Below are 26041 nucleotides of genomic sequence, written 5' to 3'. Positions count from 1 at the left end.
AACGGTCCTGCCGCAAGAACGCCCGCGGCAAAAAACGTCTGACGTTGACGTGATTTGAACACGTGAGGGATCGCTCCCAAGAGAAAGGCACAAAAAGCCTAAGCTTTAAAACTTGAACCTCTCGCCATAACCGCTCGGCCACAACGCCACCTGAGGAGCGCGACTCAAACTGTACTAGATAAACGCCACTAGCCAGCCCTGCATAAATGGCCTCTGTGCGAACGCAGAAGCCGCATGAGCGCAGAAGACCGTGGCAAGATCAAGCCGCTGTTTTATCAGCGATGGCTAGGTCAGATAGAGATCGATAATGAAGGGTCGACCGCAAGGGACTACCTCGGTATGACTTTCTCACTCGTTGACACTCTCGCTTACTGTACTGCTAGCCCGAGAGCGAAACTTCCTCGGCTGGCTCAAGCTCAGCGTGACACTCGTCGTCATCGGTACTGCATTCATCTTGCACTTCAACCTCGGCGGCTACTCGAGCGATGGCGGCGTGATGCTCTCTCGAGCAGAAGGCAAAGTCGTGAGCCGCGTGCTCCGTCCCTGTCGGCAGTACTGATGATGGGAACAGCTGAGTATCCTGTTCTATGTGCTTGCCTTCGTCTGCGTCGTCGCCGGGGTCAGCGGACATCTCAAGATCACGAGCGATCTTCGAGCGCACAAGGGCTTTGCACAGAGCGGCGCACTTGCGCACCTTGTCTTTGTTGCCGTCGTCGTCGCTGTGGCTACAGCGTCCATCTTGATCATCGTGCGCAATCAAGGCTCAATCTGATTGTCAATGTAAAGTGGATGCATCGAGGTGTCAACAATACTACAACGTGAGGCAGACAGATGTTACACAAACAGAGAATTCCCGAAGAATCTATGCTGCAGGGGTGGGCTTGCGTTTGGGCGTAAAGTCGGGACCATTGCCGAAACTCCACTTGAAGCAATCGACACAGTCATGCTCAGTGACAGGCTTGGGCACGCCTTGGCTCTGCTTGTGATCTCCCTCGCTGCCATTGCCACGACGACCCCATCCTGGCCAAAAGGATCGCCAAAAGGACCGCTCGCTGTCGAGGTGGACTTCCTCCGTCTGGATGTCCCAGTCTGGCCGGAGTAGCTTGTCGATGACCTGACCTATCGAGTGAGTCCGGATATCAACGCTCCAACCCAGCTCGCCGACGGTATCGTATACGACCTGTTGACCGGTATGACATTTGCTCTCCAGGGCAAAACCTGCCAATGCGCACGACGCCAGAGAGCCAGTGCAAACCCCTTCAGGTATAGGATCAGCTGTGTGGAAGACGTGCGTCGTTGCAACGCCTGAAGGATTGCTCGGATCGGGTGACGAAGGCAGAGCAGGTGGCAGAGGCAGATGAAGTCGCTTAGCGGCCATGAGATCACCTGGCGCTTCGAAGGTGACGCACGGCGTGCCAAATGTGATTGAGAGCAGTGACGCGAGGCTGCCTCCCAGCGAATGACCTGTCAGCCATATCTGAGAGTTGGGATAGATCTTGGTGACATTGTTGTATAGATCCTGCGCGAGCATGAGCCAATCCGCATGTACTTACGATTTATCTGACGTACAGTAGCAAGCGGGAAGTATACACTCTTGTCGGTCAGGGCCTGCTCCACGCAGTCCTGATTACACTTGTATGCGCCCGCAAAGCAGTCACACACGGTCGCCCATGACCAATCGACTCGGGCGCAGCAGCATGAGAAAAGTAGATTGTCCTGCGAGAGATTTAGCTTGAGCTGGCGTCGGGGAACGGTCGACCTACATTGAGCTTATCGTTGCGACCAGTATTGCCGCCTCCGCCCACGAGACCCGCAGACGTGCCCTTGAGCGCGACGACGACCGTAGCATTATCAGGCGTAGCGAATACGTGACCTCGCAGTCCATCTTGCTCCCATCCAAACGAGTTGCTCTGAGGCCGGGGTGTCAGCTCGGTCACGCGCCCACAGAGCAAGGGCTTACGAGATTCCAATGCATGCCGGGATCGATCCAGCCGGAAGTATCTTTAGGCTGAGTGTAAGCGTTGCTTGACATCTTGCCCAAGCTATTGAGGGTCTCCCAATCGCTTGTATCGGGCCCTTGCACGGTAACAATATCCCAGCCCATGACTTCTATCTCGTGCTCTTTGCCTTGTCGCCTTGCTTGTGCGAGTGCTCGCCTTGCTCGATCGTAGGCGGGCGTGCCACCCTTGATGAGCGGCTTGTAGACAAGCTGAGGTGTCGATCGTAGTACAAGATTGGAGACATCGTACGGTGCCTCATCGCTCGATCGAACGTCTATGCGATCCTTTCCGCTGAATTGGCGCTCAAGATGCAGGCCAGGATAGGCGTGGCCACCAAGATGAATGCCGTGGCTAAGCGAGAATGTCTGTACATTTGGCCGGTGGGGCGCCTTGAAGGCGATCTGATCCCTGGCTTTGACAACTGGCGAGAGTAGTAGAGCAAGCCACCAGCCACAAAGGGTCAGCATCCTGAGCACCATCGTAGGTCAAGGTCACTTGCTTGGTCGGTTGCCGCGTGTCATTTATCATGCCAGTGACGCGGCGCCGACGTTCATCGCGCATCCACGTTGGCCGATGTCAAAGCAGCACACAAGACTTGATGCATGTCATGCCGAGACACTTGAGAACAGATGCATCGACTCGGGGTATTCCTGATCCTACATGACTGCTGGTAAGGGTTGCTCAGATGTCCATTCATCGACTGCCTAGCCTGGTCTGCTTGAATGATCATTTTGACTTGCCACTGCCGAACAGCTTCTTGAGGAAGCTAGGCTTCTTCTCACCGCTCGAGGGACTGGTATGGGCAGCCGAAGTCGTTGGTTTGTCGGGCACTTTGCCATCGGGAGGTCCAGCGAATTTGGGTGTCGGCCCTGTCTTGTTCTTGCCCCCGTAGTTTGTACCTGCGGTCGAGGCGCGCTTGCTCGGATCAGCACGATTGTTCTGGACGCGCGGAGATGCCGGCTTAGGTGAAGTGGGCTCTGCACGCGAGCTGCGCTTGCCCTCATTTGTCGATGTGCGATGCTTCGACTTGCGTGCCTTATCCGACTCGGCGGTAGCGAGTGCAGCCGAGCTTGTCTTGATCGCTGCGGGCTGGTCCTGGCTGGCATGAACGACTGATCCTGGCAATGCTGGGTGTGCATGAGCCTGCTTGACAGCTTCGGGCGGTGTCGCCACCTGAGCTTCGAATGCGTCAGGATGAGCATGGCGAGGACTAAAGTCAAGGCTCTTCTTAGGTGCAGAGTCTTGCGCTAGGCCACTGACGGGCGCGGACTCTTGCTGAAAGCTTTCGTGCTGAACGGATCCACCAGGTACGCTGGAGTGGGTGGCAACAACGGCGGCAACGCCTCCAGTACCGGCAGCGAGAGCAGCAGCGGCCTCTGCTGCGTGCCTGGCTTCATGGTCCGGTCCAGCTGTCAGGCCCTCGACATGACCCGGCTCAGCCGCTGAACTCGGTGCAGCAATAGCGATAGCCTCCGGCTCTCGTGCAGTCAGCTGCTCTGGCCTTGGCTCCGACGTCACCGGTTCAGATGCGACGCTGTGTCGTGCCAGCTCGTCGTTCGGGATGTCGACGTCGTTCGAAACGTCGTTCGCAACAAGAGGCGAGGCTTCCGTCAAGGGAAGGCCTGTGGCTTCGACTGAGGATGAAGCACCGAGCGGCGCCTGATAGGGTGCGTCGGCGAGTGCATCCTGGATGTTGACGTCCTCGGACTCTGGTACCGGATGGGCTTGCATCGCTTCGACCGTTGTGGGATCGGCGCGCGCAGTGGGAAGGGCGCTGAACATGCCGATAGCACGAGGGAGCTGGCGCGGTTGTGCTGGCGACGAGGTTGGGTTGGCCGCTGCAGCGCCGGTCGCGAGTTGAGCGGGCTCGCTTGCTGCAAGAGCAGCGGGCTCGACGGAGGACGTAGGCTCATCGATAGCATCAGTTGCAAAAGGCGCCCCTCTTACGGCTTGTACAGATGTCGCAGGTTCTGTTTGATTACCTTGAGACTTGAGGTCCGATAGTAAAGCGCCATGTGGGGACGTCGGTTCTCGTGCATCACCGTCGAAAAGCTGATTGGTCGTAAGACCGCCTCCCACGACAGCGGCAGACGCTCCTGCAGCCATCAACCCACGCTTCGCATCATGCGAAGCATCCTCGGTCTCGACAACTGGCCCAGGTGCGGTTGCAGCATTGCTGAGCGGCGACTCATCTGCGGTGCGGGCTGATTCGCCCAAGACATTGCCAGTATGACCGGGCGAGCGAACATGCTCTCCTAGACTGTCATCATGCTCATCGATCTGGGCAGGTAGACCTCGCTGGGCTGATGTTGCCTGAAACATGCCGAGACCCTCCGCGGCAGGCTCAGGGACGCCTTCAACGCCCGGCACAGCACCATCCGTGTTAGGGGTATGCCCAAGCGTACTTGTCTGGCCCAGATCTTCAACGTTGCCAGCATGTCCCTCTGGCTGCACGCTGTCCGTCTTGAGTCCATGATCACTCGTGAGGGCAGGCAGTCCCCTGCGGTCTGGAGTGGCCTGAAAGACGCCAAGGCCCTCTGCAGCGGCATTGGGCGTTCCGTCAACGCCAGATATAGCAGTGGCATTGGACTCCTCTTCGAGAAGGGGCGCATTGATGACTGAACGGCCTGCACCCTCCAGAGGACCCTCATTTTGGCTGTAAGGTGCGGATGAGCCAAATCCTGGCGTGTCTGGAAATGCGCCCGGTGGATGCGGCTACTCGGCATGTCAGCACCACGCAGACAGGTCACGAGCAGCACTTGCAGTCGGAGGTACGGCGGCCATTGTTGTATGGGTCCGTGTTCGCTTGACGCTGTGCGCACGCGATCGATGACATCACCGCGTCATCACTCCCACTCGCAAGCTCAATATGGGGTCGTCGCATTTCCAGCGCATTGTCCAGGTCCCGCTGCAATGTCCTACAGGCTGTGATGGTAGTGCACAAAGGGACTGCTGTCGAGACAGATTAGTGAAGGGCATGTTCGCATTGTTGAAATTCAGGTCTTCGAGAATCAAGATTGGTATCGTCTACTTGGCTTCTGCGGGCGCAGTTGCGTCCTTGAGCGCATCCCCACCGAGCGCAGCTGGTACATAGTCGGCGGCTGTTTCGCTGACTGTCAGCATGTTTACTGTCACGGGGATCGGAACAGACCTTTGTTAGCGAGCGGACTGAGTACTTCTGTCGCCTTCGTGGCAGCGCCATTGACAGCGCTTTGCGTCTTGGCAATGTAGCTGGCATTGGCTTGCTGCTGCTGCTCTTCCTCTTCGCGCTTCTTAGCAGCCTCTTCTTCTTCCTTCTTCTTCTGCGCGGCAGCCTCTTCCTTCTTGCGCTTCTCTTCAGCGGCCTTCTGCTTCTCCTCAGCAACTCTCTTCGCTTCGGCTTCCTTTTCTGCATTTGAAGGTCCAGGCGTGACGATGCTGACCGCGTTAGCTGTCTTCGATTTAACCTTGGCAAGCGTGCCATTCGGCTTGGACGCAGCAGCACCTCCCGCGCCTGCAGCTGCCGCGGCGGCACCGCCTTCGCCAGACGTAGCGGAATCACCGGTGTCTCCTTCTTTGCCACCATTGCGTGGGCACTTGCCCTCAATGCCGAGATCTTTGCGCCAGTCGTCCGCGCTTGTGCCCGCTTCCTCTGTCTTGCCATTATAGACCCATTTGACTCGCCCGTCGCCTACCTCGGTTCCGTCTCGACTGTATGTCGTGCGGCCGCGCACATATGGATCGGCTTCAAGACATCGGATAGTGTAGAGCTTGGTCAGAGCGCCACTGCGTTTCTCGCCCGCCTTTTCGTCGCCGTCGATCCACTTCTGGGTGGTCTCTTCCCACTCCTGTATCGAAGTGAGAGCAGTATTTAGTAGAGTGGGATGCACGCACCTTACAAATCTCTTTCCATTTGCCAACGCGCTCTTTCTTTCCAGTCTCATCTGACTGGGCTTTGTTCTCATCTGGCAGAGGCGGATTGAAGTGCCAATCCCAATCCAGCTGCCCGCCCATGGCAGTCTTGAGATGGTCAGCATCAACATATTTCTCGAGCGCTGCCTCGTTCTGCAGACTATGTAAGCATGACCCTGATCCAGTGCGGCAAAGTGACTAGCCTTGGTAAAATCGATCTTTGATCGTACGACTGGATCAAGCAAAGGTCCTAGAATCTTCCAGATGCCTTGGAATACCCACGGTGCTTTGTGGATGAGCGCGAGACCCAGTGTCTCCTGCGTAAAGCGACCGGTAATTCGAATGCGCGAAATGACGAAGGAAAGAAAGGATTGCTGATTCAGCTTTGAACCAATACTCGATGCAAGCTACGCACTGGATAGTACGCTTCGAAGCATTTGACGATGAACGACACGCATGCTGCGGATCAATTGAGTGAGCACCGACGGAGCTGAAAGCAAACAACGATGTGCGCACCCCAATCCATGTTGGACAGGCCAAAGCCTGTCATATCGAAGATGAGCGTGCCCTGGAAAGTCTCGCTCGATGCCATCAGAGTTCTGCCAGCAACACTTCAGTTCGTGATGGCTGTCGTTGCTAGGTTGTACCTTGCAGTCTCCATATTGAAGATCTGTAGCCAAAACATCAGCTAAAGCGCAGTGTCGAGAAATGGCAGACTGACCGTAAATCGTTCCAGCGATTTTTGTGACTGTTCAGAAGGCTTATGCTTGGCGACATGGATGAACACGACAGGTCGGCCTAATACCATCGTCAATACTACCCAGCGTGAAGTGTGAAAACTTGCCGTTCTTGTCTGTGCCGTGTATGTACGACTTTCCTTTGTCGTATTGCAGCTGGAAGCCATCTTCCTTGCAAAGTCCCTCCTCGCCAAGACGTCGGATTTCCTCGACGCCTTCTTCGATGCGCCATTTGACGGCAGCCGCCATCATCATAAAGGCGCGATCAACATCCCACTTCCTTGCACGAAGAAAACGGAGGCAAAGGGCGTCCGGATTTTCACTGAAGTAATCGGGCATCATCAGCAATAAACAGCGTGTCAATGCGATCTGGACATACCCTCGAGCAAACTCCCAGAAGGCGTCGTGGAATTTCTCGGATCCGTGCTTGCCAATGAGTGCCGAGAGCTCCTTCTTCTCCTTTTCGGCAGCCTGCGCGTCCTTCGCCTTGTCATCCTTGGCCTTGCCCCCGAACGCTGCGGCGCCACCCTTCTTCTCATCACCCTGCCCATCTTCGGCGCCTTGCTTGCTGGCCTTGACGCCGGCAATGGGCGACTCGCCTTCTTTTGCTAACTTGAGGAACTTGCTCCAGAACTGATCCCGGGACATGAGCTACGGTAGGGAAAACACGTGCACATGTGCGTACCTCTTTGAGACACTTTGTCTGTAGCCGGCATGCCAGGCTCAGCAAAGCGCGTGCAGGCGAATGTCAGGCTTACCTGTTTCTCATCCAGATGACCGAGACGGCCCTCCATGCTGACTTCGCCTGGGCCTGACATGATGTGCTATATATGAGTGCAGTCAGGCGATGGTTATTTGACGCTGCGCTTCGAGATCAGGCACCCTGTTCAAGTCTGCTGCTCAAAACGGCAAGGCAATGGCGGCGTCGGCGAGTCGCTTTCAAATGACGCAGTCGCGCTAGGCCAGGTAGATCTATATCTTGCGGGGTTCGTCGACGGGAAGATCATTCGATCGGCGGTCGGCGAACAGATCGGAAAGGCTAATGCCGCGTCGCCGCCGCGCGTACGTGGAAGCTGATGGCGGAACATGACATGCAATGTGCTACTTACAATGTATCGCTGCACGAAACGTGACTGTCTACTGTGCAAGGCAGGACGCTCTGTGTGCGCGCATGTCGATCTTGCGTGGTAGTTTAGCGAAGGAGCGGTGACCATTCCCACTCGTACGCAGATTTTCCAGGCTATGGGCTGCGTAGGCCGCGACCGCGGAGCACGAGAGCCAGTGGACGGCATCACACTCCGATGTCTTCATTCCAGACATCAGGGTGAGCCTTGATGAATGCGGCCATGATGTCTTTGCACCTCTGATCATCTGACAGATCAACGATCAGCGTGGACCACTCTTTCGGAAGTGGACCACTTGCTTGCGTTGACGAGAGAGACCCCCGCTTGCTCGAGAGTCTTCTCGCCCCCCATGAAGGTCTCGTTCTCGCCGAGAACGCAGATTTTGATGCCAAAGAGGATGATTGCCCCTGAACACATTGGGCAGGGCGACAGCGTCGTAAACATGGTGCAATCTCTGTATACGGAAGCAGTCAAACGACCGGCTCTCTCCAGACAGTCTATTTCGCCATGTCGGGTAGCGCTACCGAGTTGGACACGCTGATTTCTGCCTTTGCTGATAATCTCGCCGTCTGAACGGATCAACGCGGCGCCGATCGGGATACCACCTTCATCGAAGCCGGCTCGAGCTTCGGCGAGCGCGACCGAGAGTCCGAACTCGTTGAAGGTCTCTTTGCTCTTATCCCAGCTCGTCATCTCTTTTCCAAACAACGCAAAGCAGGCCACGCGCCCTCTGGAAAAATCCGTCTGCCTGCCTGGCTTGCTGCAGTCAAACGGGCCAGCGCATGACGGCAGGCATACGTCTCATCCTGTTTGACGCCTTTGGAACACTGCTCAAGCCTCGTACTGCGCCCCACTCACAATATGTCAGCGGTACACTGCTACTACCGCACCGAGCAATGCTCATCTGTGCACTCGTCAGGCGGACGAAGCACGTCGGCAGAATCTCGTTGTGAAGGATAACGATGTGCAGAGGACTTTCAAGCAAGCTTTCCGTCGCACGAATGCCGAATATCCAAATTACGGGCAGCCGCAACTCGATCCCTCCAGATGGTGGTCGCTCGTCATAGAGCGCACTTTTGAGGATCTGGTGACCGGGAACGAGCTTCAGACGGCTTTGCCGGGTCTCACATCTGCTCTCATCCAGCGATTCTCATCATCACGAGCTTACGAACTGTATGAGGATGTTCGACCCGCGCTCGCTACAGTCAAGTCTGGATGGCCAGGCATCGAGCTGGGCGTGCTGTCGAATACGGATCCTTGCCTACATGATGTTCTCAAGTCGCTTGGTTTGTCGGACGAGTTCCTTGCTGTTCAAACGTCCTGGGCACTCCGGGTCGCAAAGCCAGATCCGCTCATCTTTTTGCGTGCGATTCAAGACAGCTTCAGGCCCGATCAAGTACTCTACGTGGGCGACGATCCTGAGGAAGACTATGACGCTGCTTGCAAAGCAGGTCTTCGGTCAGTCTGGCTCAAGAGGCCGGGCCTTGGCGCGAAAGGCTGGGACGATCAATTCGACGAAGAATGTGCTCGTGAGACCATCGCGAGCCTGGCTGATCTGTCTGACTGGCTTCGTCAACATTCGAGCTGACGCTCGCTCGATGGGGAAGCGTCATTTCCGGATCGGCGCTGCTTCAGGTTGGGGCCTCTCTGCAATTGCGGCTCCAAGCGGATCCGGCTCGGTGCGAGCTCGTGCCTGATGCTGACGATGTCTGGCACATGCACACTCCGTTGTGCTAAGGCATCGCTCGACGAATACTCAGCTGACTGTCTCGCCTGGAGGTACAATGAGTGACTCTGCGGAGCCGCTCACGATGTTCGCATCTCGCTCTCAGGTGTCGCGTTGTTGCATGCGCTCGTTGATGGGTGCAGACCTGCATCGACGGACAGAGCACAATGGCATACACTGGTCGCTCACTGTGCCCAGTAGCTATGATGATGTCTGTGACTAGCAATGACGATGACCATGACTTATTGACCATGACTGTGACTTTCGCGTGCGTCGAACAATTTTGATATCTCGGTCTCGCCGCCGCCCGACCGTCGGAATCGTGAGTGGTCGCATGCGGCGATCTGTCGGCAGACCGGTGCCAATATGCGACTGCCTGATGTCCCAACCGTCTGCTGCCGTGCTTGCTAGGCAGCGGCGACGACTGGCTGCTCGGAGGAAAGACTTGTCCACGAGCTCTTCACGATATGCGAGCAGATCAGCCTGGACGAGCGCATGGCAGGCCATCGGACTCGCTGGTGCAGACGGCAACAGGGACGGCCAATTCACGGCGCAAGTGCGAGAGAAGGCAGCTTTCGTCGATCCTCTCAAACTCGTTGGACATGAGCTAGGCTCTTTGCGGTCGAGCATCAAGCAGTTGCTCGGCTCTGGCCATCCAGCGCTCGACACAATCGCAAAGTACTACTTTCAGGTCAGTATCGGGTCATTGCACCCACTTTGAAAGCTCAAGTCCCGCCCACAGGCCGAGGGCAAACACGTGCGACCGCTGATCGTCTTGCTCATGTCCCAGGCTATGAATGGCTTGTCGCCCGTCTACGAGGAGCGGCGGCAGACAGCGATATCGACAGCTCATTCTCCAGGAGGTGCTCAAGGTATCAATGAGCCTCTCTCGCCTTCAGACATCTTGAACGATTATAACCCCGATGAAAGCGAGTCTATACCCAGCGCGACTCATGGCGCAATCCTACCCACACAGCGACGCCTGGCAGAGATCACTGAGATGATTCACGTCGCTTCTTTACTGCATGACGATGTCATCGACGAGGCGAACATGCGCCGTAACGCTCCTTCAGCTCCGTCACTGTTCGGCAATAAGCTCTCCATTCTCGCAGGCGATTTCCTGCTTGCCCGCGCTTCCGTCGCATTGAGTCGACTAGGTAGCAACGAAGCCGTCGAGCTCGTCGCCAGCGTTCTCGCCAACCTCGTCGAAGGCGAGGTCATGCAAATGAAAGGAGCCTCATCAGGCTCGAGAATGTCGCCGGAGCTTTTCGAGCACTACATGCAAAAGACATATCTCAAAACTGCAAGCTTGATTGCAAAATCTGCCAGAGCGACTGCTATACTCGGTGGCGCTGGCACACGTCAAGGCTGGCCAGAAGGCGAGTACATCAAGGATCTGGCCTATTCTTATGGTCGCAACCTGGGTATCGCTTTCCAGGTGAGATTTTTCGCCTGCCGAGGGACGGCACCTAGAGCTGACATCTACACAGCTCGTGGACGATATGCTGGACTATACCGCGCAGGATTCCATCTTAGGCAAGCCAGGCCAAGGCGCGGACCTCAAGCTCGGGCTGGCCACAGCACCGGCTCTCCTTGCGTGGGAAGAATTCCCGGAGATGGGCGAGCTTATCAAGCGCAAGTTCGAGCATGATGGTGACATCGACCTCGTGAGTCCCCTTTGTGTCTCTGCCGAACGCGTCCTGATGCGAAATGATAGGCAAAGCATCTTGTTGGAAAGTCATCAGGACTCGCAAGGACAGCCTCGCTCGCAGCAGAATATGCAGCAACAGCCAAAGGAGCGCTCGCTCGTCTACCTGATTCAGAAGCGCGTCAAAGTTTAGAGACGCTCACGGATCAGGTTCTGCATAGAGCGAAATGATGTACGGCGCAGCGCAATGCACGAGCGTGCGCATACTCTCCACATACTCGTCAGCTCCCCGGCGATAGCTACATCGGGTCTGGCTGTCGGCCACGTCGCTAGCCAACTTTCAGACCGGGCTCGACTCAGCCTGTGAGTCCGTCGTATGAGACTGCGGTTGGGCAAGACGTCGCATCATTGGTCATTGCTCTGCGCATTGTAGATCTCTTGCAGACTCCTCTGGGCTTGCTGGAGCTCTCTATCGAGGTACTGCCCTCGGTGGTCAAAGGAGTCCGCTTGACGAGAGCCTGCTACATACAGCTTGTCGCTTTCGCAAGGCAGCCGTCTCTGACTCGGCCTCTTTCGATCTGGTCGCTAGATTCTGGTCGATTGCTTTGCGCGGCTCCTGCATGAACCTACTCGGCAGTCAGCACAAGTCATGTCATACTGCATAGGCGCACATCTTGCCCACTCCCTTGTAGTAACGCGTGCCCTCGTCGCTCAAAGGTATAGTCGCTAGCTCGCGTTGAGTGAGGGAGACGAGCTTGGTCTCTCTGCCAGCACTGTCAGCTCCACTGCGGCGGCTGAAGTGCCGAATCGTACTTTTCGAGAGACTGGATCGTTCCCCGGACGACTTTGAGCTGTCGACCTGTCGACTGAGTGGTCGTGTGGAGCTGCTCGAGCATCTGTGAAACGCCGTCAGCAACGCCCTCTGGCCACCACTTCGCTCGCACATTGCGCAGTGCATCGTTGTCGGCCATCATGGAGCGTCACTGCGTCGATTGGAGTCCACTGGCGTACTTGCAAGGCACGCAGAGCTGTCGGGAGCTGTCGCGAACGAAACGATCTCTCTCGCTTCCTCGCCACACTGCCAAAACCCCCGAGTCTATGGCTACTCCCTCTCTTGCTCAGTGCAGCTCTGCTAACCGATTGCAGTCGCCATCCGCCTCTCATCAACATGCCGATGTGTACTCGCCCTGCGCAAGACTGTTCGCGATTCAGATCTGACTCCTGCCCTAGGATCTGCCTGCCTGGCATGCGCTTCATCTCGTGAATCGAAGCAAAAGATCCGCTGGGACGTACTCGTTCCCACCAGTAGCACGTCAAGCGGAGATGAAGCGCTCGGCTCGACGCACCCACAGATAGAGTGAGTAGTGGTGACTGAGCACGTCCTTGAATCGTCCTTCATTGGAGGCAACAGTCACACCGCAATCCGCCTGAACCGTCAGTTGACGACGGAACGCTTTCTGCGAGCGAATACTCGCTTGTACGAGTGCAGCAGGCATGCTCGTTTGCCGCAGCTGAATTTTCAAGGCCTCGACGATGCGAGGCTGGTGCCCGCTCCTGAGGGTCATTCGCAGGCTGCCGTCTGAACGAAACTCCTTCCACAAACCAGCTGATTCTCTGCTGTGCTACGCTCGCTCGAATGTTCTGCCTTTCGTTGGAGATGACTTCGTCAAACAAAAGGGGACCAGTCAGGCGACAAGGCGAACGCAACGAGGGCACAGTAAGGAAGCGGCTGGCTCAGAGCTCGCCCGAAGCAAGCGTGAGAGGTCCAACCCATTCGCCGCGAGCTGCCGTTCCACATGCCTTACACACACCTTGCCTTACTGATCTTATCGACTAATGTCATCGACATCAGACCGAGTCCCGCCTCAGACAGTCTCTGGTTCCGCGACGGTCCGAGCAAGCGAGGGTGATCAGGACAAGACCGGATGGTGCGTCATCCGGACTATCTTAGCAGCGCTCGTCAGGACTCATCTCCAAGGTGTGTACAATCATCATCAGCAACGCATCTTCCAATCTTCGTAGCTTTGTCCGGTCCCTCGCATGCGTCAGCCAGGCTCTCTGTTGACTTTACACCATCATTGAGCAACGATGTCTCTGACGGCGTGTCATGCTCCTACGAATATGACATGACATTCGAGCTTAAGCAGGAGCATCATGATCGTCAGTGATGGATTCCTAGACCCGACAGTCGGGCCTTTTCGATCGGTTCACGAAACATTCCTGATGATGAGCAATAGCGGCCCCTCGCCTGACCTCTTCACGCATGCATGAAGACCACTTGAAAGTCTTCACACAGCTTTGAAATCCGACGTAGTCTCCTCCGGCTAGCATCACTAGCACTTCTACAATCCCGCTCGCAATCCCTACCCAAGGCGAAGTCACGCAGCGCAGGCTGTCAAGATCAAAGTTGTCCGAGCGCAAAATTGCCGAGCTTGGAAAGCGTTTGGACTGCCATGAAGACCAACTACGAGGCATTGTTTTATCAGCACGCTCTTCGACTTCGACTCTAGGCCGCTCGTCACCGTGTCCTCAATGACCAAGAGATGCGCCTTCGTCGCGAGCATCGTCAAGAACTTGACCCTGCTATCGCTGCTGCCCACGAAGAGGCCGAAAGAAGTCAAGGAAGAGCTCGTTGCAGGCTGAGAAGTCGTCGCAGAGCTCATGAAACGATCGCACACCTTACGGAACAACGCGAGAATCTGCAAACTTATGACCGACAGGCCCCCATTTCATCGCCAACTGACTCTTGCGCACGCCCGGACCACAATGAAACCGCATCGCAGCGACAGCCAGCTAGTGCACCATACCGAGAACGACCTCGCCTTCTACCTCCTCCTGATCCCGTCAAGCCTTCGACATAAGGATATTGCCTGTGCGCTGATTCTGGCTGATGCGTTTCCACAGTGCCGGGGCAGAAAAGAACGCATCAATAGCTGCTCAGATCGTCGTCCGAGGCCAGATGAAAGGCTACGCCCACGCTAGTCATGGTAGCGATCCAGACGCCGCAGCCAACGCCGTCCATGCATGGTTTGCTCATCAACAGATGCCTCGCGGATCCAGTGAAAGCGACAATTCTTGGTAAGGGAGTATGTGATAATGAACAAAGAGATTTGTGTGTTTCCTTGCATGCAATCCGGCGATGCACAGCAAGCAATATGAGACGAGGTTGTTTAGCGTGTGGTGTGTAGCAGCTCAACCGAGATGGACCGAGGGTGAAACCAAGTCGCGCGAAGGCAATTCCGCCCGCTTGCGTGAGTAGGCGCTCGCAAGGATGGACAACATAGATGCGCAGACGCTGAGCGCAGCGCAGAGCATGCTCACCTCTGCGGGCGTGCTCAGAGCAGGCGAAGACCTGAGCGCAGCAGGGCACGGCGAGCGAGTGCGAACGCATAGCTCGACAGATGCCAATGGAGCGCCAGTGCTCGGCGAGCATGCCGAGGCAGAGCACATCTTCTTCAACCCTGCTCATGGTCTGTGCTGTGCGCTTCAGAGCACTTGAGGAGCTCATGTGACCGGCTACAATAGGGAGTGAAGAGATGGACGATCCTTCGATAGCAATGGCAGGTGTCGTCGGCCTAGGCCCAAACTATCGTCCGCTCAACGTCAAGGATGCGCTGAGCTATCTCGATGAAGTCAAGCTACGCTTCAGGTAAATCGATCTGCTGACCAGATCGCCTTGTCTAACTTGAGCCATGGCAGGGATGCGCCCGAAGTCTACAACCGCTTTCTCGACGTCATGAAAGGTACGTACGCCCTGGATATAGGCCGGACAGCGCTGACATCAGGAGCTCGCAGACTTCAAGACGCAGGCGTCAGTGCTGCTGGCAGGTCAAGTATAGGCCGGGCTGACGAGCTCGCAGAATCGACACACCAGGCGTGATTGACCGTGTTTCGTCGCTCTTTCGGGGCCATCCTGCACTGATACAAGGCTTCAACACCTTTCTACCACCTGGCTATAGAATAGAATGCTCTGCGGCCGATCCCTCTGCAGGTCAGGGCGCCAACCTCATCACGGTCACCACACCGACGGGCACAACCACCCGCACACAAATCGGTGGAGGTCCTATCTTTGGCGAGACTTCCGGGGGAAGCTCGCCCCTCGAAGCTGGCAAGAAGCAAGAAGATGCAGCAATACCGCCAAGTGGACTCATGTCTTACGCACAGCGGCCTGTGCTCCTCCCGCCGCTGCCCCAGAATCAGCTCACAGCTGGATTGCATCTTAATCAGCTACCGATGCCAGGCCCGATGGACGCAATGGGCATCATGGATCCCGCCATTGCTACTCCTGGAGCTGCCAGCGTGTTGGGCATACATGATCCCAAGCGCCCTCCTGTCGAATTCAATCACGCTATCAATTATGTCAACAAGATTAAGAATCGCTTCACTGGCGATCCGGAAACATACAAGACCTTTCTCGAGATCTTACAGACCTATCAAAAGGAGCAGCGCCCGATACAGGATGTGAGCCACGTCGAGAGCCACCTGCGCCAGGAGCTGACATCCAGGCAGGTATACGCTTCTGTGACCATTCTATTCAAGCATGCGCCAGACTTACTAGATGAATTTAAACAATTCCTACCCGATACCAGTCAGCCCGGCACAACGTCGTCTGGCTTATTCGGCATGCTCAACGCCCCTGGCGGCATGCTCAATGCGCCTGGCATGCTTGACGGACCAGCCAGCGATCCTTACGGCAACACAGGCTACGGTCAAGGGTTTGGAAACAGCGCCTATCCCGGCGATACGTACAACAGTGCCAGCTTCTCGCCTTCGAAACGATCCTCGAAAAATGCGACCGGATCTGCATCTCGATCTGATCCGTCTCGTTCAAAGAAGCGGAGGCACCCTGCATATGATATGGATGGCATGCCGGTATCGCACGAGCCTCGGTCAAAGAGCGGAAAAAGTCGACGGCCGAAGCAACGTTTGCAAAGTCCCCGAAGCACGTCGCCCATCCAGCAGCAGCTCGATGTAGATTATGCGGCGCAGCCGTTTGACCCTTACGGTACCTACTTGCAGCCCGTACAGCCTCCGCCTCCACCTACAATCCCTCCAGCACCACCGTTGCTATTCCCAAATGGTTTCCCAGGTCAAGCCCTTGTCAGCGCCGAAGAGCTAAGCTTTTTCGACAAAGTCAAAAAGTTCATCGACGATCGACAGACTTATCACGAGTTCTTAAAGACACTCAACCTCTACTCGCAAGAGATTGTCGACGAAGAGACCCTCGTGTCGAAAGTCTTCGAATTCATCGGCAGAGACGAAGATCTGTTCGACTCGTTCAAGGAGCTTGTCGGATGGGATCCTGTCAAAAGTGGCTATGTCAACGGAGAGGAATGGTTCATAGACAATTGCGCTGCTCTCGAGAGACCGAAGTTAGATCTGCAGTCGCTCGAGTCATTCGGCCCGAGCTATCGCAAGTTGCCACGCGACGAGATCGAGCTTGCTTGCTCCGGTCGAGATGCGCACTGCTGGAGTGTCCTCAACGATCACTATGTCGTCTTTGCGACGTGGGCATCAGAGGGCACAGGCGGTCACAAGAGCAATATGTATGAGACAGCTCTAGCGAACTCAGAGCAGGAAAGACATTGGTATTCCGTCCAGGCAAGTCAATCTGGCTCGATACACCGGTAATATGGCTGACCTGCACGAGCAGATCGAATCGCTCCAGCGCGTGATCGCGTTATTGGAGCCCATCAACGACCGCATCACGACAATGAACGCGGACGAGCGATCCCGGCTCAGATTGCCACCCGGCCTGGGTAGCACAGGACGTAGCATCGTCGAGCGAATCGTAAAGAAGATCTACGGCGGCGATATGCCGCAGACTCGCAACGAGCACGGCACGGAGGTGCTACGCGCTCTGTCAGACAATCCTGCCGTTGCAGTGCCCATTGTACTTGCCCGACTGAAGCAGAAGGACGAAGATTGGAAGAAGGCTCTGCGCGAGTGGAATCGAGTATGGCGCGAGGTCGATGTCAAAAATCATTACAGAGCACTTGATCATCAGGGGGTCGGCTTCAAGACAAATGACAAGCGAAATATCAATCCTAAGGCGCTCATCACCGAGATAGAAGTCTTGCGACGTGATAGGCAGCAGAAACGAGTGCTCATACCGGCCGAGACTTCCAGTCTGCGACCAAACCATCAGTTCGAGCTGGGCATGTCTGATCGCGCCGTGCTGTTTGATGTGTTCAAATTGGCTTTCTCGTACCTCGATCGAGCTCAAAGCGGCTTTAGCGGGCCCGAGAAAGAACGAGTCGAGAGTACGATGCGCATACTTATGCCAATGCTCTTCGATATCGATGATGAAGAAATGACGCTCAACGTAGCGCCTGCGCCTGCTACGGAATCTAGACAAGAAGATGACGGCGACGAGGATCTCGATTCGGATGTTGGAGAGGGCACTAACGGTTCGGGCGCTGAGGAGGCAACTCGCCGTGCACTCGTTACCTCTCGCAGCAAAGCGAACGTTGGTCTGCGTCGTAAGCTGCTCGAGCAACATGTCGCCATGGAACGGAGGGCTGCAGGTAGTCGTGCGGTCACCCCGCAGCCTACCGAGTCTCGAGAAGGTTCTCCAGACGATGTTGATAAGCGCAAAGCGTTCTATGGCGCATCAGGCGACGCGACTTGGATCACGGCAAGTCTAGCGCCGGTGCCGCTGTCCCCTACAGCTCAAGGCAAGCGGCCTGCTGTTAGTAGAGACATCGTTGGCGAGGCCAAGATGGACAGCGCGCTGGCGACCCAGGGAGCAGACACAGGCAAGCGCCCACTCTGCTGTTACGGCAATTCTGTCTTCTACTGCCTGCTTCGGCTCGTCAACCTGCTCTATTTCCGCCTGACAAGCTTGAAGCAGACCGCGGCTGCGCTGGCTGATGCGCCGAAGCACGAGAGGCTGAATCCATTGGCTGTCGACCTCGGACTAGCTACGCCTGTGCCTCAGATTGACGAAGGCGAGAATCCTGCGGTCAACTTCTATGGCCTGTTGCTCGAGTGCTGCGAGCGTCTCTTCGATGGGGAGATTGACCAATCGACTTTTGAAGAATCTTTGAGATACATGTGGGGCATCAAGGCATATCTCCTCTTCACAGTCGACAAAGTTGTAAGCGGGATCATCAAGCAGGTACACGCCATCAACTCGGAGCCCAAATGTCAGGAGCTTGTGGCGCTCATGCAGCGAGATCGCCGGGCGACACAGACCACCCGGCGTCAGCAAATCGCTTATCGCATGGAAGCCCAGAGCATCATCGGTACTGAAGAAGACGTGTACAAGTTTGAATGGGTATGTTCTCTGCATACAGGCCTGTACAGCAGGATGGTTGAGTCAGCGGAGCGCAGATTTCTGATCCGGGCGTTCTGACCGTTCAGCTACTCGATCCGGTAGAGACGACGGTGGACAGCGCTGCTTCTGCCGAGGCGCAATTCGAGCATTACGTGGACTCGTTCGTGCTCGTTAACGCAACCGAAGGTGTACCAAGGGACGTCAAGTTGCCCTTCCTCAAGCGGTGCGCGCACAGCCTTGTTGCACTACAAGCTCTGATGATGCTTCTGCAGGAACCTATCGCGCTCGCCGCTCAAGGAAGTCAAAATAAAGCAATCAGGCGGGCTTGAAGCGCGAGTTGACCCGCAGTCTTATGCACTGGCTTTTGTCAGCGACACTGGCGATTCAATCGTACGAACGTCTCCCACACGCTACGCCCAACATGATGGCTCACCTGCCGAATCCAAGAAGGCCGCTTTCGACAGCTGGCTGACCGAACGCGTACAGTAAGACAGTGTAGCTATCGGACTCTGTTGCTTTTGTTCGTACAAGCATGGGACAACACGTGACAGTCGCCAAATTCTTGACTGGCTCAGCGGGCGCTGAGCTCCTCGCGCCCCTCCTAGCCGTCGAGATGCGACACATGTCGTCGCAAGGCTCCTGTCGAGCCCCTTCCTCCTACTGTTGCTTCCTCTTCTGCTCAACAACGTGCAAAGCTGATCAAGATGGGCAAGATGATCAAGTCTGTACTCGCCTCGATCGCCTTGGCAAGCGTGGCGGTCGCCGTCAGCCTTCCCCAGCAGGTGAACGAGCGAGACCTCTTCGAGCGTGCGCCCGCCGACCAAGACATCCCTTGGGAGCTGCCCGCTGCACCTATCATCCATCGCGATGCGAATGGCATGATCACCGGAGGAGTGACGACATGTTTTCTCAACCTGACCGACCCTGCGATCACACGAGACACTGGCTTTGTTGGTGGCTTCAAGACGATGGTAAGTCTGAGCCTTAGCAACTGCAGACGAATGCTGAAGAAGGGTCGGCCTCGCTCAGTTCAACTTGATCTGGGATGGCGTACGTGCCACTTGCCTTGTCGGTACGAGCGTGTGTTGACATAGCGAACGACCTGGCAGAGCGCCTTTATGGGCATGTTTGGCATCAAGCCTTTTGCCGTCGCTCAGATTTTCCCTCTTGGCGGTGACTTTGACGCAACTTGGACCGACTTTATGGGTAAGAGATTCTGCGTCTGCAGAGCGCCAATAACAGTAGTGACAACGGCTTCCCGCGCATATAGTGACCAACTCGGCCTCCGGTTCCCATCCTCAGTTTCCGTACCTCTTCAATTTCATCGCAGCTTCCGGTAAGGGCCCTCAGGCCGCTATGGTGACCAACTACACCGTTGAGATGCTCACCCTCGGCGGCACGGGCTACCAAACTTACCAGCCCTCCAAAGATGGCAAGACAGCGCTAAAGAACTACTAGTGCGTTTCTCCTGTCCTGGATCACCAGAACGACACAGACTGATCTTCTCGCTTGTCGTTAGCTCGCTCGTCTGCAGCGGCCAGCCTGATCCCACCCAGATCCCAAGCTTCAACCGAGTTTACGGTCAGGATGACTAAAGAGAGTGGCCACGAGTCCGTGCATATAGTGTCGACGGAGATTGCAATTTTGCTCGAACCTCCTCCTGCTTCGCAACTGCGCCTCTTGGGCATGGCAGGCTCCGAACGTATGAGCACGAACGCATCATCGTGATCAACCATGATCATGTGTAATGTGCCACGTCAGCACGTCAGCGCGCGACCGAGCAAGCTCGAGCAAGACTTGATCGAGTGATCATCAACCGAGCTATGACAGGTGGCATGTCTCTTCGTCTGACTGGGGATCTCACTCCAACGTCTTGAGTCAGAGTCGCATAATTCAGAGCTGCTGAGCTTGCAGCACACATGGATGACGCCGGAGAAGGAGCCTCCGGATTGCCTACCAAATTGTCAGGCAGTCATGCGACTGCATTCGCCCCTGTGCGAGACTACGAGCCCATGATCCGACCTCAGTGGAAGTACCATGCTCGTCTACCCATCGACACTGAAGCAGACGACGATGACTGGGAGTGGCAGACAGAGGAAGTCAGCTTCGTCATCATGGACAATGAGACTGCTCAAGGCAAGGACGCCGTTGGACGATCCGAAGAGCTCCAGATCTATGTCCGTCCCTGGCCACTCATGACAGCTCATGCGGACTCAAGAGCGACCCCGCGCAGGATTTTGATCGAAAGGAACCGCTCGTCGTTGTCGGAGAGGACCGCTACCTTGCTATACACGAAGAGCTTACAGGCGATGAGATTTTGTTGAGAGAGCTCCCAGGCAAGTCGACAGCACGTTTGACGCGCTCAGTTGATCACACCATACCTTACTGCAGTCGGACCGGGTAGAAAACCGGACCAGAGCGAAGATGACGATCACGATCTGCCGAAGCATCTCAGACGGACCGCAAAACGCAAGACGCGCCTGCCCACGACATCACTTCCAGCTCGACCGACTCATAATGAGCCCATGCTCATTCCCGCTGCAGTCACGCTGGCTCGGTTCAGACTGGTCCCGACTGAAGCCTCTGCTCGACCTATCGTCAAGAAGGTATCCACAGAAGCGCCGCAATCGACTCCTGCACCCGCCAGGACAAAGCCAGGGACAAAGCGCAATCGGAGAGCACGCGATAGCTCGCCCGGACTGGACTGAGATCAGCCGACGAATCATTGCATCTGCAAGCGAGCCGCTAAGCTCTGTCACGACCCGTGTTGAAGACCATGTACGGGTCCTGAGTCCGGCCGAGCATGTCGACCCACCTGCTGTCTGCGATCGACTTGTCGAAGCCGAGCTGGATTGCCGCAAGCTTACACAGATCCCCTTCCTGTCGACACAGTACTGCCTCCGGACTCGGTCTACTCGCATCCCGTTTCTCTCGATAATACTGGTGACCTCCCGCCTCGTGCGCAATCTCGAGCAGCCTGTCCGTCCCGGTCTCCATCTCGACTCGCTGCGCACGACCGACGCCGAAGCCGCCAGCCAGCATCGCCTGGTCGAGCATCAGTCCGACGAGCGTGCGATTTTCGCTCAGACCGCGCAGATCCTCGTCATGTGATTGCGTGAGCGAGAACCGTCGAGTGTTGTTGCAAGCGACTTCGAACTCAACGATCGCTCTCTGGCTGCCAGCAAGCCATCTGCGCTCCGCAATGAGGGTTGCCCTCAATTTTCAATAGTGCAGGCTTACAGCACAGGTTCCGGCGAAAGATCTTCGAAATCTTCTTCTCTGAGATTAGCCCACAAATCTCTGATGCGATGACAGGTCAACTCTGGCGAATTCCACACGCGTCGTTGGCCAGTCGTCTGATGCTCGTCGAGCAAAACGCCCAAATACGGTCGATACAGCTTGCCGTGATGACCCATCTCGGCTGTTGCCTTCGACACAAGCCTTTGCAACTCTCGAGAGGGCTGCAAGACGGTGTCCATACTCGAAAAGGCGCGCTCTGCGATGGGCCTGAATCGGTACGCGCCGCGTGCGTCAGGCCTGCCGAACCGTCTGATGTACTCGTCGCCAAAGTACCAGTCCAGGCTTTCTGGCGTCAGCATCAGATGTCGTGATGCGCTCGGACAGCCCTGCATCTCTTCTGATGGAGGTGGAGCGCACGTGGGCAACCAGTCCACCTCGAAGAGCGTCGACCAATTCGAGCGATGGCTCTGCGACTCGTCAATAAAGAACGCCCTGTCCGTCTCTTCTGCATACGCAAAGGCCTGTAGGACGGCATTGACATTCATGGCAAAGTCGAAGCTGTCGTCGAGCAAGAATGTCAGACTGCGATCGCAGATTGTTCGGCCAGCCACGTCGACGTCAGTCGTGTTCTTCCGACCGCGTAGATAGGCCTCCTTGCTCGGCCAGTGCTCATTTGCCTCGATCGCATTTTCACACTGTTCTCTGACCGCGACCGGCCATTCCGGAAAGATCGAGTTGTCACGCATGACGGTCAAGCGCGGATGGAGCGGCCGATCGTCTGCGTCTTCGGGTCCATTGAGAGCCAGACTTAGGAACAGCATCCCGGCAAGCGTAGTGATCAAGAGGATCGTCAGCCATGTCAGCTTTGCTGGATCACGGTACGGCGTCGAGAGATCAAGATCCCACTGGGCCTCTTCCGTCTTGAGCGGCACATTCTCTTCGATGTTAGCCGTCATCTGGCTGTAGGCAAGGCCAGCAGCGATGCAGTTATTCCGCTACAGAAGGCTCTCAATGTCTGTGCGCGACAAGTGCGCGGTAGCCTCTCGGCTCATCGACCGTAAAAAGCGCGCGCGTGCGATCTCGCAGCACCAATACGTCAGAGACCTTCTTCCTGACCTTACACCGAGGCGCCCCCATCGAGCAGTACACTCGCTAGCTTCGTTGACAGACTATGCATTCCTTCCGCGGAGCTGATGAAGGGGGATGCGCTTTGACCCCGAAGACGCGAAAATGCATCTTTGGCGCCGTCGACAACGCTCGCGGCCAGTCTTGCTTCCCGTGCTAGCGTCGGACTGCACGTGGAAAGAGGGAGAGGAAGGAGACCATGGTGTGTGGTGGTGCTCATCCACACGTTTGCCCTGCCGTGCCGTGAAAAGATCGCTGACAATTCGCGGTGAGTTTGTCTTGGCCTGTCAGAGCAGACAACCTCCCTCCCTGTCCTTGGCGGCATCTCTTCACGGACTGACTCTGCGGACTCCTCCTTGTCTGTACATGACAGGCTACTCGATCTCGCTAGATGTCCAGTCAGATGACGAGCTGGATGAAATCTTTCAAGCCAAACCAGAGAGAGCCAGACAGCGTGCGTGCCTCCCAAACAAGGTCGCACGATCATTCGTACGATTGCACGCCGTCTGCATGGCAGAAGCAGTCCGCACGAGCCGAGTGCAGATCGAGCTCTCGAACGCACACTCTGACTGCACCGCAGCAAAGGGGTGCAAGCAAAAGTGGCACGACAGCTAAGCCTCAGCTCGGATTGGCCATCACACAAGAAAGTCCTATCTATACGGCCATGATGAGCTCGGCACGCACTCCACAGAGCCCGCCAGAACTGCACGTTAGGATGCCTCTGACCTGTTCGAACGCAAACGATCGCATTGGCTCGGTCCAGGTGCCGCGAGCGCCTTCACGGAGTAGTACGAGGACAGCAGAGCAGGAACGTCAGCGGTCCTTAAGCAACAATGATGCCGTGCTCCTGTTCGGACGTGGACAGACAGCGACCGGACGCTCTGACTTGCTCCAACAGAGCAACCGATTGGCCTCTCGAAGCTATACCGACTTGCGTGCTGCCTTGGATCAGCCTGCGTCTGCCTATCGGCCCAGGAAGCCTCTGCCGCCTATCCCGATGACACAGTCGCGTGCCGTCGTGATCAGATCGAGCGTCTCGAGAGATCTGCCGCCTCTGCCCGTCGAGCTGCCTGTCCTGCCTCGAAGTAGGCGACACTACGACTCACTCGCGACGCGCCTTACCAGCGCTGTCTCTCACGCGGACCAGATAGCAGCTTCTCGTCCCTTGCTCGAGCAAGGACTGTCTGGGGCCGATCGCGCAATGCAGGCCGCACGCTCGCCCAGCGTCACTACGATCAGACAAGCTTCGACCTCGAGCACTGCGTCGCGTGCAACCACGACGAGCACGGCAGCCACCTCGACACGCTCCGTCAAGCTGACGAACCACGCTGCTGCCTCTGCGATAGACGACATGGTGCAAGCTCTCGATAGTATCCTTCCGGTCTACGCCCAGGATGATACCGTGCTCGCGTCCAGCAGCTGCAGCTGGTCTTCCAAGCATCCCGCCAAGCTCAAACGACGTACCAAGTCAACAAGCAGCGCTTCCTATAGAACACCGACAGTCGCGTCCAGCCTCTACTCGTCCAGCGACCGTCAGAGCCAGACTACCGTGTCACCCGGAGGACCCTTTCGTCACGCGCGCAGGCTCAGTACGCTTCTCTTGACATCGCCCGAGCAGGCTCTAGCGACTTCGCCTGAGAGGACGCCCCGGGTTCGCAAGGTTCAAAATGCTGGGCTGGCCGGCAGCATGATATCTGCCACTGCGCGAAGCACGCAGATGCACGACGATTGCGACAGCTTGGACGTCACAGCGCATGCTGGGAATGCAAACAATCTGGCGCCGCATCGGACGCGATCACTGCGTTGCAAGCCTGACCGCGTACGAGCTGTGTTGCGCAACTCCTTCTTCTTGCCGCCCGCGCCAGCTGTTAGCACAGGTCCGTCCGGTCAAGCTGCTCTGACGAGCGCAGCGCCGCTCGAGGCTGCCATCGGGTTCAGGGAGCAGACTGATCTGCCTGGTACTGTCGCGCCGCAGGCGTACGCCGATACTGCTACGATCATACTCGCCAGGCGCCCGCAGGACAAGGGATCCCCTTCGCCTGGCCCACAGATACCGTGCACCATCAACGGCCGCCGAAGGAGTTTCCTGGCTGGGCTGCGAAGGACACGCACAGCATCAAGCGATCCTGCCCCGCCGACTGCTGCACTCCTCAGTAGCGTCGCTAGCGAAGTTCCCAGTCCTGAAATTGCGCACGAGTCGTCCGATGTCTCGACAGCGCAGGTGCAGATGATCCCAGCAGTGGCTGAGAAGTATTTCGCTGCGCCTCTCTCAGCAGAGAGCACACAGAACCCTTTCGAGCGGGGCAGCCTCTCGAGTATTGCTCCGGCACAGCGGCCATATGTTCTGGGCGCGCTCATGTGCATCAAAGACGACCAAGACTTTGCAGAGGCAGTCGAGCAGCTCGGTCAGAAGTTCGCGATCAACGAGACACCCGATGTCGACGACTGGCGAATGCACATGCGCGTCCTCTTTGTCTTACGCGAGCTGCGAGAATCGGAGCGCACGTACGCTATGCATCTCAACTCTATGATCAAGGTACTTGCTAGCACAATTGGCACGGTCTTTGCTCATGCTCGCCTGTAGCTACTCGACAGCAATACTGCAGCACTCAATGATGCGGCCGAACATGTTCAGATCGACTCTGAAGACGCGGTGCTACTCGACCAGTGCAAGTTCCTCCGGCAGTACCTTGCACCCTTGCACAGAGTCTCTGTGCGCTTCTCCCGTCTGCTTGCTGCCAATCCGACCGCAAGCGGCGCTGCCGGTGCGCTGTTTGCATCACAGGCGGAGCTCCAGACCGCCTACAATGTGTGGTCGCACGTTGCAGAAGAAGCAATGCAAGCAGCTCGCTCCGTCACCTTTCACACCGCTACCACTCTTGGCGAGCGGTCTGGTACACACGTAGCGGGACGCAATAACTCGAAACGGCTCAGCAAGCTCACTTCGGTCCTGTCGCCCAGAGCACGCAGCAGACGCTACGAGAAGATCGGTGCGACTGCCGGTCTGTCACGTCTAGCAATGACAGACGTGGTCATTATGCCCATTCAGCGTATCACGCGCCTCGCGCTTTTCTACAAAGGTGCGCGTGCAATCTGCTCATCGGCCTGGCCTGACGTGCCTCTCAGAGCTCCGCGCGCTCCTTGGTCCAGACGATGAAGCCGCGGCTGTGCTGCAGGAGGCTCTCGTCGCAGCTCGGTCCCTCGCGAGCATATGTAACGAGGCCAGGCACTCGCTAAGCAGGCCGTCTTCGACTCAGTCCACACACTAATG

General features: G+C 56.5%; 12 protein-coding genes across 12 annotated transcripts; 6 read left to right on the top strand and 6 right to left on the bottom strand.

Moving 5' to 3' along the window:
- Positions 1 to 223: 223 nt before the first annotated feature.
- On the top strand, positions 224 to 807 carry L969DRAFT_103692 (uncharacterized protein). The gene is made up of 3 exons (XM_014711782.1): positions 224 to 337; positions 384 to 523; positions 572 to 807. Exons 1-3 carry the CDS (start codon positions 235 to 237, stop codon positions 770 to 772), a joined length of 444 nt encoding a protein of 147 aa, XP_014567268.1. The 5' UTR covers positions 224 to 234; the 3' UTR covers positions 773 to 807.
- A 55-nt stretch (positions 808 to 862) lies between these two features.
- Positions 863 to 2467, bottom strand: L969DRAFT_17732 (uncharacterized protein; the record flags this gene model as incomplete). The annotated part of the gene is made up of 4 exons (XM_014711675.1): positions 863 to 1519; positions 1570 to 1716; positions 1764 to 1910; positions 1961 to 2467. The coding sequence occupies 4 exons, from the start codon at positions 2465 to 2467 to the stop codon at positions 863 to 865; spliced, it is 1458 nt and encodes a 485-aa protein (XP_014567161.1).
- Positions 2468 to 2726: 259 nt separating this feature from the next.
- Positions 2727 to 4784, bottom strand: L969DRAFT_94853 (uncharacterized protein; the record flags this gene model as incomplete). Its single annotated transcript, XM_014711781.1, has 2 exons — positions 2727 to 4715; positions 4764 to 4784. 2 exons carry the CDS (start codon positions 4782 to 4784, stop codon positions 2727 to 2729), a joined length of 2010 nt encoding a protein of 669 aa, XP_014567267.1.
- Positions 4785 to 5027: 243 nt separating this feature from the next.
- Positions 5028 to 8445, bottom strand: L969DRAFT_94852 (uncharacterized protein; the record flags this gene model as incomplete). Its single annotated transcript, XM_014711780.1, has 15 exons — positions 5028 to 5101; positions 5152 to 5827; positions 5874 to 6044; positions 6095 to 6208; positions 6307 to 6350; positions 6408 to 6490; positions 6539 to 6561; positions 6613 to 6689; positions 6736 to 6950; positions 7008 to 7261; positions 7314 to 7331; positions 7387 to 7452; positions 7738 to 7875; positions 7926 to 7999; positions 8052 to 8445. 15 exons carry the CDS (start codon positions 8443 to 8445, stop codon positions 5028 to 5030), a joined length of 2421 nt encoding a protein of 806 aa, XP_014567266.1.
- Positions 8228 to 9576, top strand: L969DRAFT_475276 (uncharacterized protein). Its single transcript, XM_014711779.1, has 3 exons — positions 8228 to 8416; positions 8471 to 8615; positions 8672 to 9576. The coding sequence occupies exons 2-3, from the start codon at positions 8535 to 8537 to the stop codon at positions 9338 to 9340; spliced, it is 750 nt and encodes a 249-aa protein (XP_014567265.1). The 5' UTR covers positions 8228 to 8416; positions 8471 to 8534; the 3' UTR covers positions 9341 to 9576.
- Positions 9577 to 9857: 281 nt separating this feature from the next.
- On the top strand, positions 9858 to 11493 carry L969DRAFT_94850 (uncharacterized protein; the record flags this gene model as incomplete). The annotated part of the gene is made up of 5 exons (XM_014711778.1): positions 9858 to 10169; positions 10221 to 10916; positions 10969 to 11145; positions 11196 to 11307; positions 11348 to 11493. 5 exons carry the CDS (start codon positions 9858 to 9860, stop codon positions 11491 to 11493), a joined length of 1443 nt encoding a protein of 480 aa, XP_014567264.1.
- Positions 11494 to 11531: 38 nt separating this feature from the next.
- Positions 11532 to 12097, bottom strand: L969DRAFT_94849 (uncharacterized protein; the record flags this gene model as incomplete). The annotated part of the gene is made up of 5 exons (XM_014711777.1): positions 11532 to 11606; positions 11656 to 11752; positions 11798 to 11890; positions 11940 to 12022; positions 12071 to 12097. 5 exons carry the CDS (start codon positions 12095 to 12097, stop codon positions 11532 to 11534), a joined length of 375 nt encoding a protein of 124 aa, XP_014567263.1.
- L969DRAFT_87866 (uncharacterized protein) lies at positions 11943 to 12362 on the top strand. The gene has a single exon (XM_014711776.1). It carries the CDS (start codon positions 12099 to 12101, stop codon positions 12342 to 12344), a length of 246 nt encoding a protein of 81 aa, XP_014567262.1. The 5' UTR covers positions 11943 to 12098; the 3' UTR covers positions 12345 to 12362.
- A 763-nt stretch (positions 12363 to 13125) lies between these two features.
- On the bottom strand, positions 13126 to 13694 carry L969DRAFT_475072 (uncharacterized protein). The gene has a single exon (XM_014711775.1). It carries the CDS (start codon positions 13599 to 13601, stop codon positions 13302 to 13304), a length of 300 nt encoding a protein of 99 aa, XP_014567261.1. The 5' UTR covers positions 13602 to 13694; the 3' UTR covers positions 13126 to 13301.
- A 703-nt stretch (positions 13695 to 14397) lies between these two features.
- On the top strand, positions 14398 to 21113 carry L969DRAFT_94848 (uncharacterized protein; the record flags this gene model as incomplete). The annotated part of the gene is made up of 16 exons (XM_014711774.1): positions 14398 to 14596; positions 14652 to 14775; positions 14987 to 15587; positions 15636 to 16727; positions 16780 to 18405; positions 18462 to 18628; positions 18678 to 18890; positions 19019 to 19376; positions 19435 to 19455; positions 19515 to 19611; positions 19676 to 19862; positions 19925 to 19986; positions 20030 to 20107; positions 20320 to 20582; positions 20639 to 20741; positions 20797 to 21113. 16 exons carry the CDS (start codon positions 14398 to 14400, stop codon positions 21111 to 21113), a joined length of 5508 nt encoding a protein of 1835 aa, XP_014567260.1.
- Positions 21075 to 22714, bottom strand: L969DRAFT_62789 (uncharacterized protein). Its single transcript, XM_014711773.1, has 2 exons — positions 21646 to 22714; positions 21075 to 21595 (listed from the first exon to the last, which is right to left on the bottom strand). Exons 1-2 carry the CDS (start codon positions 22599 to 22601, stop codon positions 21151 to 21153), a joined length of 1401 nt encoding a protein of 466 aa, XP_014567259.1. The 5' UTR covers positions 22602 to 22714; the 3' UTR covers positions 21075 to 21150.
- A 134-nt stretch (positions 22715 to 22848) lies between these two features.
- Positions 22849 to 26039, top strand: L969DRAFT_49757 (uncharacterized protein; the record flags this gene model as incomplete). Its single annotated transcript, XM_014711772.1, has 5 exons — positions 22849 to 23038; positions 23144 to 23259; positions 23351 to 25306; positions 25355 to 25850; positions 25897 to 26039. The coding sequence occupies 5 exons, from the start codon at positions 22849 to 22851 to the stop codon at positions 26037 to 26039; spliced, it is 2901 nt and encodes a 966-aa protein (XP_014567258.1).
- Between the last annotated feature and the right edge of the window lie 2 nt (positions 26040 to 26041).

The sequence above is a fragment of the Mixia osmundae genome (genome assembly GCF_000708205.1).
Source record: "Mixia osmundae IAM 14324 unplaced genomic scaffold scaffold_6, whole genome shotgun sequence".
In the NCBI taxonomy this organism is placed as follows: domain Eukaryota; kingdom Fungi; phylum Basidiomycota; class Mixiomycetes; order Mixiales; family Mixiaceae; genus Mixia; species Mixia osmundae.
The sequence above is the reverse complement of the archived record's forward strand: the minus strand, read 5'-3'. Positions and strand labels throughout refer to the sequence as shown.

Bases quoted from the DNA above. Each gene is read 5' to 3' on its own strand.
- L969DRAFT_87866 (XM_014711776.1), top strand. From the start codon at position 12,099: ATGGAGCGTCACTGCGTCGATTGGAGTCCACTGGCGTACTTGCAAGGC.
- L969DRAFT_62789 (XM_014711773.1), bottom strand. From the start codon at position 22,601: ATGACGGCTAACATCGAAGAGAATGTGCCGCTCAAGACGGAAGAGGCC. The intron at 21,596-21,645 runs GTAAGCCTGCAC...TGCGGAGCGCAG, and splicing joins CTTTCGCCGGAACCTGTGCT to ATGGCTTGCTGGCAGCCAGA.
- L969DRAFT_475276 (XM_014711779.1), top strand. From the start codon at position 8,535: ATGACGGCAGGCATACGTCTCATCCTGTTTGACGCCTTTGGAACACTG. The intron at 8,616-8,671 runs GTCAGCGGTACA...TGCACTCGTCAG, and splicing joins CTGCGCCCCACTCACAATAT to GCGGACGAAGCACGTCGGCA.
- L969DRAFT_103692 (XM_014711782.1), top strand. From the start codon at position 235: ATGAGCGCAGAAGACCGTGGCAAGATCAAGCCGCTGTTTTATCAGCGA. The intron at 338-383 runs GTATGACTTTCT...CTGTACTGCTAG, and splicing joins GACCGCAAGGGACTACCTCG to CCCGAGAGCGAAACTTCCTC. The intron at 524-571 runs GTGAGCCGCGTG...TGATGGGAACAG, and splicing joins CTCGAGCAGAAGGCAAAGTC to CTGAGTATCCTGTTCTATGT.
- L969DRAFT_475072 (XM_014711775.1), bottom strand. From the start codon at position 13,601: ATGCCTCGTAGTTGGTCTTCATGGCAGTCCAAACGCTTTCCAAGCTCG.